Source organism: Gavialis gangeticus, unplaced genomic scaffold (assembly GCF_001723915.1).
Source record: "Gavialis gangeticus isolate Ggan-Ray unplaced genomic scaffold, GavGan_comp1, whole genome shotgun sequence".
Classification (NCBI taxonomy): Eukaryota; Metazoa; Chordata; order Crocodylia; family Gavialidae; genus Gavialis; species Gavialis gangeticus.
Window position 1 is genome coordinate 6,498,924 of NW_017729000.1, and position 7,813 is coordinate 6,506,736.

At 49.8% G+C, this 7,813-nt stretch overlaps 2 protein-coding genes across 3 annotated transcripts in view; both read left to right on the forward strand.

The window, feature by feature from the left end:
• TBC1D9B (TBC1 domain family member 9B) overlaps nucleotides 1-2,748 on the forward strand; it is a 41,623-nt gene extending 38,875 nt beyond the window's left edge. For both annotated transcript variants that reach the window (XM_019506158.1, XM_019506159.1), the window contains one exon: nucleotides 108-2,748. In XM_019506158.1, coding sequence (XP_019361703.1) covers nucleotides 108-800 — 693 coding nt within the window. In that variant the 3' untranslated portion in view covers nucleotides 801-2,748. The remainder of the gene's footprint in view (nucleotides 1-107) is intronic.
• Nucleotides 2,749-4,209: 1,461 nt separating this feature from the next.
• The window catches only part of MRNIP (MRN complex interacting protein), a 9,393-nt gene continuing 5,789 nt past the window's right edge, over nucleotides 4,210-7,813 (forward strand). Inside the window, exons 1-7 of the mRNA XM_019506160.1 lie at nucleotides 4,210-4,315; nucleotides 4,392-4,451; nucleotides 4,549-4,646; nucleotides 5,916-5,985; nucleotides 6,273-6,415; nucleotides 6,673-6,775; nucleotides 7,316-7,793. Of these exons, the coding sequence (XP_019361705.1) occupies nucleotides 4,256-4,315; nucleotides 4,392-4,451; nucleotides 4,549-4,646; nucleotides 5,916-5,985; nucleotides 6,273-6,415; nucleotides 6,673-6,775; nucleotides 7,316-7,793 (1,012 nt within the window). The 5' untranslated portion in view covers nucleotides 4,210-4,255. The remainder of the gene's footprint in view (nucleotides 4,316-4,391; nucleotides 4,452-4,548; nucleotides 4,647-5,915; nucleotides 5,986-6,272; nucleotides 6,416-6,672; nucleotides 6,776-7,315; nucleotides 7,794-7,813) is intronic.

Below are 7,813 nucleotides of genomic sequence, written 5' to 3' on the forward strand. Positions count from 1 at the left end.
TCTAAGAGTAGGAACTAACTACAGAAAAGCAGAGAGTAGTTCCACACATCACTGGAAATTTGACAGGTTTCACATCCTAATCTGGTTTCATTTTCTGTCATTTAAAGGAACAGTTTATCGAGTTATGCAAGACCCTTTATAACATGTTCAGTGAGGATCCAGTGGAACAAGAGCTGTACCATGCCATTGCTACTGTAGCCAGCCTTCTCCTTCGAATTGGGGAAGTCGGGAAAAAATTCTCCAACCGCCCCATGAAGAAAGCTGATGACTGCAAAGCAAATAATACCCAGGATCCTGTTAGTGAAGAGGAGTCACCAACATCAGAACACAGTCAGAATTCAGCAGTAGAACGGCAAGTCCAAGTAGACCCTGAAGATATTGCTGCTGGAGATGCACAAGCGGGAAAAACCCAGCAGGAAAACCAAACTCTGGGGGACGGGGGAGGGGAGGGAATAGGATCTCCTTTACAGCTGCTTTCAGATGATGAAGCCAAAGATGACATGTCCATGTCTTCCTACTCCATGGTCAGCACAGGCTCCCTACAGTGTGAAGATATTGCAGATGACACTGTCCTGGTTGGCTGTGAAGCCATGAGTTCAGCTGCAAAGTATGGTAGCACTGTTGACACTGACTGGTCTATCTCCTTTGAGCAGGTCTTGGCTTCCATGCTGACGGAGACAGCCCTGGTAAACTATTTTGAGAAAAAGGTTGATGTTCTACAGAAGATAAAGGACCAGAAGAAGGTAGAGAGGCAATTCAGTTCATCCAGTGACTACGAACTCTCCTCCGTGTCAGGCTGAACTCAAGAAAAACAGTAACCTCTTGGGAGATAAGGCAGGAAGATGATGGCACCTAGCAGATGGCAGGAGATTTTTTTTTTCTTTATTATTACTGAGACCAATAACTTCACAACTGCAGTAGAGTCAGCTGAATACGGGGCTCTTTCATGGTGGCAATTTAATGTAGACAGTTTTCCTGGATAACCTAGTGTGTGGGATTACATTACATTCTCAAGAGCATGAAAGCCTTTAGAACCTAATAGCCCCCAAGGCCTAGACTTACCACCATAAATGATGCATGTCTATCTTTTGCTATCTTTTTTTTAATGAAGTTTTATTTCAGATGCAGCCACTCAATGCCCTGCCCTCATTGTTGTAGGTTCCTGGGTAACATTGCACAGCAGATGCAGCCTGGCTTGAAACTGTACATCTTTGGGTGCTACCCTGTGAGCTAATGCAGTGTGTCTAAGTGCTGTATGTCCTTGGCCTATAACATAGTTTTGCTAAGTTCTTAGATGCTGTGTTGTAACTGCAGCAAACTTAAGGTTGTGTCCTGTTGTCCCTGGTACTCAGATGTACATTTCTCAGATGTGGGGGTTCCTGCTGAATGTGACTTGCCATTCCAGGAGTGTGTAGGGGAGATCTCACCATTTTACAAGACTGTTTGATGCAGATGCTGTGTTCTAATCTCTTTTTAACTCTGATGCAAGGAATTATTGGTGTGTGTGAATTTTGTCCTTGAAGCCACAAGCTTGTTGACATTGTGCCAGTAATACTAAGACTGTAACGGACTGGGTCAGCCTAGGGGGTTAGATGATGAATGAAATGAGGCACCTCCTGACCATGAAATCAAGTGAGTGGAGAGCAGTATTTGCAAGGTGGCGGTACACAGATCTGTTTTGCTCTGTTGCTTTCAGCATTAATGATTGTGCTTGAGCTGTCCCCACTTCCTGTCAGCCCAGCCATTAGCCATTAGAGGAAAAGCATCTATATTCTGATTTACTGCTGGTATTTCATTTAGCTTGCTAATGACAGGTACAATAATTACAGCTACCCCTAGTAAATTTCTGATGTATCAGTGTGTGTACCAAGCTCCCAGACCCTTATCAAGTCCATTATCACAGAACAAGTATCTCACGCAGGAGAAACCAACTGATGGTATCTCACTGTGAGCAGGAGTATGGCTGATCTAACTTCTAAGGGGCAGAAGATTTAAGGAACGAGGTGTTAGCTGTAGCTGCTCCTTGTGTCCTGTGAAGTACACTACTTTCCAGGAGCCTGAGCTGGTTTGGTGTACAAAGGAGTTCAAAGGGTCATTTACATCCTCAGCAAAGCAGGAGCCAGGAGGGGCAGAGCAACACATTGCTCTTGTGGCCCCAGTACTAGAAACCAGAGCAGACTAGCTCAGCTACTAATTCAAAAGATTGTCACTGAAGAGACTGATTTCACCTCTGCAAATCAATGGTGGCCTGGAGGAAAGTAGGGGCTCCATTTGGGAATGGTGGCCTCTCTGTGGGATGGCATATCCTCCCAGGAAGCACTGTTATTTCCAGTCATCCAGATACGTTCATCTCATTACACAAGCACCTGTGCGTCAGGTATATGCGCCTCACTAACAGAGGACAAGAACGTTGGCAGGCAGCGCTGAAGGCGAGCGACATTGGTACTTCTGACTAGCATTGTTCAGTATGGGCTGGAGCCATCTGATGGATGTTTCTGTTGAACATGCTACGCAGTGTGATAGTGTTATTTTTTTGTGGAATTCTCTGTATGTGTTCACAGCCAGAACATGCTTCTTAATTCTCTGCCTCCTGGGTCACATACTTTTTGGAGAGCAGCCATTAGTAAAATTGCTTTTACTACTTATTCAATAATTTATTGTAACTTTTTTAAAGTCCCAGTACTGTGTGTGATTTTACACTGTCTGTGTCCGATCTCTCGTGTATTCAATAAACAAACTGGAACCGCATGCACAGGCCTAGATAGGCTCTTGCTTTGCTACATTTATCCATGGGGGGCAGCATGCAACAGTGCTGCCAGGTGTACAATAGTTTCAACCCTTGTACAATGTATGATCAATAATAGTAGTAAAGGTGTTCAAAACATGCAATAATTTTTGAGGCAGCTAATTGATGTAGCATATGCAAAACCTAAGTTCTCAGAGTCTCAACCAACATTTGGGTTTGCTGTGAGTACTTTCTTATGACAGCTTGTCTCAGACTTAATGCTTCAACTCTGACCCAATTCTCAGTCATTCACTGGTGAGTTAGAGCGCAATATAACCTAAATAAGGTTATTTATTTACATAACTATTCAGTGTATGATGGGTTTTTCAGCAAATATGGTAATTTTGAGCTTCCAGTATGATAATTTTGTATTTAACACCTGGCAAGGCTGGCATGCAATTTCCTTCCAACTAGTCTGTGTCCCAGATGCATCTCTAGGGCAGGAAATCACTTGCAAGCTGGGGAGAGGATTGCTTCTCTCCCTCCCAGCCCCTTCGATGTGATTTCTGCCTCCCTCATTCCTCCAGAACCGGGCGCTGAGGTTCTTGCTGCACTTCTCCTTGCACCTTTTCTGTTCCATGCTTCCCATCTAGCCCTGCCAGGCCCCGTGACCTCCTGGTAAACCTCATCCTGGCTCTGGCCAAGCTGACCACCCACTCCTCCAGGAAGGAGGTTCTGGGTGGCAGGGAGCAACCCAGGCAAGTCCACTTATGCCTCTGGGCGGGGTTTCACTAGTCAGCATCCATAGGCTCTCTCCGTTTACTCAGGGGCTGAGTGCCAGCTGGCACCCTCTGCTCTGTGTCCCCTTCCAGCTTCCTGGGTATGAACCTGTGACCTTGCCCCCTTGCCAGCTTTCTTGGGATTTATCCCTAGAAATCTGTTCTGTCCTCAGTGGCCTCCCTTCTTACAGGAGGTGCAGAGCCACGTTTCTCAACCCTTGGGTTGTGACCTGAAAGTGGGTGGCAAGAATATTTCAAAGGGGTGCAAGCTGCAGCACGGCAGAGGGGCGGCGGGAAGCTGGCCTGCCCCTTCCAGTGGGGAAACAGGGGCCAGGCTGGCACCCATGCTTGTGGGGTCAGGGCAAGGGGCTGCAGGGCAGGAGTGAGGGACACCAGCATAGCCTGGGCCAAGGGGCCAGGGGCATGTGTGTCTTTGCAAATGGGTCCCAGTAGGAAAGGCTGAGGACCGCTGGCTTCGAGCTTTCCTGCGTTTCCCCAGTGGTGTAGGAGGCCTGTCCCCCTCCAGCGTAGGTCCTGCCCTCCTTGGCTCTGAACTACGGCCACGCTGGGGCGCTGGAGGCAGCCCCACCCCTGTCCCGCGGGCTGCGCGCCCTCCGCCAGGGGGCGGGGAGCCCCCTATGACACCCGTGGTGCACCGCGCGACGCCTCCTGTCCCCGGAAGGGAGCGCAGCACGTGACCGGAAGGGGCAGTTGCCAGGGCCGGGAGGCGCGGCGGGCCCTAGCGACAGGCATGGCGGAGCGCTTCCAGGTGCTGCGGTGCTGCTCGTGCCGCGCCTTCCAGGTCCAGCAGGTGCGTGCGGGACGCCGCGGGGGCCGGAGCCGGGGGTGGAGCCGGAGCCGGGGACTCACCCGTGTGCTCCCCTCAGGTGAAGCGGAGCCGGTGCTGGAGCTGCGCCGTGTGCGGCGAGCGGCAGGCGCTGCTGCGGGTGAGTGCGGCCGGGCCGGGGCTGGGGACGAGGCCGCGACCGGGGTCTGCCTCTCCCCGGCGGCCCCGCATCCTCCGCTCCCCGCTCTCCCCCGCAGGACTACGGCCGGGGCTGCGCCGCCGACTGCCGGCGCCACGTCCAAAAGCTGAACCGACTGCGGGGGGAGGCAGAGCAGGCGGCAAGAGCCGCCGCGCGGTGAGTAGGGAGCCGGGCATGGAGAGGTGTTGTGAGGACCTTCTCGGGCCCTCCAGGGGCATTTGGGGCTCCAGGGTGTGGGGGGTCCTTGGTTCTCCAGGAGCATTTGGGAGTCCCCCCAAAATGGCTCTCCAAACCCCAATTTCTGCGTGGCGGGTCGAAGCTGAGCTACACTCCCTTCCGCCGCAGGGCTGGCCTGGACCATGCCCCCCCACCTGCTTCTGCACTTAAGCTGGGCTAACCCTCACAGCGCTGGATCAAGCTCCTTTTCCCCGTGAGGCTGTTTGGGCCGGCCGGTCCTTCTGCCCGGCGGATTGTGCCTCCTGTGCTCTCCCAGGCTGGCTGGATCTGGCCCATGGATGAACTGGGTACTGCCAATCTGTGGCAGTGATGCTATAAATCTAGCCCATTAGGCAAACACTGGATGTGCAAAAATATGGAAGGTCTTTTTAGGAAAGCAACCTCGCAGCCTGCACTAGTGTTTCGTAGTGAGAGACCCGTCCCAGTACTCTCAGGCCAGAAGCTGTGCAAGTGCCCCTCTGGCTCCCAAGTGCAAGTGCTGGAAATTGTTTTCCCCCCCATTTGGGACTCAGGTGGGCAGCCCCACCCCACCTCCCTCCTGTCTCGAGGCTTGTTTAGAACAGCATTTGGGGGGATGGCTTCTCTGCTGGAAAGACTGATGAACACTGCCTGTTTGCTTCCCTGCAAAATCCGCTTTGCAGGGCACCTGACCACAAACTGTCTGTCTGCAGTGCTGCTTTTCTGTTGGAGCTCGCTTGTCGAAGTCCATCATCTACCTAAACTGTGCGAAATAGATGAAGGGCTTCAACATTGGATTTCTGTTGTGTGGCAAGGAAACTTTATGAAATAGCATTGCTGTTGCTGTTCTCAGTGCGCTACAAGGATTGTTTGTTTCTTCCTAGCTGATGTAGAGGGTTTAACCAGGCTGCCCTGAAAGGTGCTCTCCCATGATCAATTAAAAGTTAACAAATTTGTATTGACCTCTCAATCAAGCTTCCTACTCTGGTTGTGTGAGAGGAAGGGAGGGCCTTCCCCTAACTATTCAGGCCCCTTCCAAACCATTTGAAGATGCATCTTGTCCATTTCTACTAGCAGAGCTTACTGTTGGCATCTGCTTTCTTGTGGGCTTGTGTTCATGTGTGCTTCTCACCCTGCATCTGTCCCTTGTGCCTACAGTTAGGTGAGTGGAGGAACGTTTGAGACGCACGTGAGCGCTCTGGAAAACCCAGATTAAACCTTTCCTTTTAGGTGCATAGAAGAATCAGTAGATGACAAAAAATACACAGCAGTTGAGCCTGAAGGCAGTTTGGGCTGGCAGGTAAGAGACAATGCAACAACAATGGTATTTGAAATTAATAGAGAAAGCTACCACTGAGCATGAGTAGGGAGGCTCCAGCATGTTGGAGGAAAGGGGGACAGTACATGGGTACTTTCTGCTCCATGTTGATGATGATAACCTAATACAGCTCAGTTTAGGGCCTTGAGGTACTGAGCACTCTCAATTCATGCTGAAGGCAGTGCAAGTTTAGGCTCTGAGTATTTCTTGGGGACTCAACACAGGAAAGTCTTACTGTTGCTGTCCTGACTCATTCTACAATGCCTCAGGAGCAGGAGGTGGAGGTCAGACCCTTTGTCAGCCGCTGGAATAAATATCTGGATAAGGGCAGTGAAGATGTGGAGGAAGAGGAGGAGTTGCATTCAAACAGACAGCAGCTCTGTTCCCACCAGAACTGTGTGCAAGAACAAAGGTGCAGAAATAACTTCTTCCTTAATCCTTACTTTGTCCTGATCGATGGGGTTCTGTTTGGGTGGCCTTGGCACTAGGAAGAGTTTCTGGTGAGGTCACTGAACTCAGTGGAGGCTGCAGTAGCTGATCCATACCAGCCTGGGTGAGAACCCACCTACTAGTAGATCTGCTCTTCTAAAAATACCTGCTGGTTTATTTAGGTTGAGCTTCCTACCTGCATTAATCCAACCCCTCTGTGAACTGCTCCCTCCCCGCCAGGAAACGCAGTAGCAGCTTCCACAGCAGTGATGCGCAGGAGCACTGCGAGGAAAACAGAGCTTGTGGGCTCACCTACCAGGCCAAGAAAGTCAAAGCCTTTGAGGTATCCAGTTGTGGCAAATGTTTCCTTACCTGTAAATGATTTTATTTTTGTTTGCTTGTACCTGTGTTTGTACAAAGGTTGATCAGACAACTAAAATATCAAGTGTTATGCCTTATTTGCATAATTAAGATTGTATGTAGCTTAACGTGGTCTCTCTTCTGTATTTAATAGTGCAACTATGTGAAACAGCATTTAAGTATGATCAGCCTCTTTAGCAAAAGATTTTGTCTCTGGAAATCATAAGGGCAGGGGGAGAGAAGAAAAGAAAATGTATTATTTTTATTATCCCTGCTTCCTGGGATAGCAGACCTAGCCAGTGCAGTTGTGTGTCCTGGCTGCTGCCTTCGTTCATGTGTAGGAATAATGACTGGGCCAGCCTCACTTCTGCCTTGAGCGGAGTGACATAGATTAGCAGAGACAGGTTTCAACAACAGGATTACAACTTTGCATGCCTGTTTGTTGTCAGCTTTGTGTGCAGCAGCATCACTTAGTTTGGCTGTGCAAGCTGATGCCGTAGCCCACCTGAATTTCTGCTTACAGAGCAGGAAAACTTCAGTAGCGGTGACTGAACAAGATCATGAAGATGTCCTGTGTGATGGTATTGTGGTTCCTGCTCCCAATCGGCCTTTAGTATCTGAGGAGGCAAGTTCCAGGGTCAGGTCAAGTCATGTCACTGCTTCTAAGTGGAAAACATTTCTCTCATCCACCAGTGACTACATTGAAGATAAAGATAAAACAACCCTTACAGCCCATAAGTTAGAGCCACTCAAAGCCACTGCAGCAGACTTCCCCACCTCTGGTGGATATGCACAATGGGAAGAAGAGTCTCTGACTCCAGATGCAGTTGCCCAAATCAAAAACAGTTTCAACAATAATAAATGCACTGCTCAGCAACATGCTTCAAAGCCACACAGCACTGCAGCAACCAAGCATGTGAAAACTGCCTTTAATGTCAGCAATGAAGCAGCTGGAGATATGACCTGTGGAAACTGTGAGGATCACCTGATGGGGGCAGGATCTGCTGTTGCAGAGAGAAAT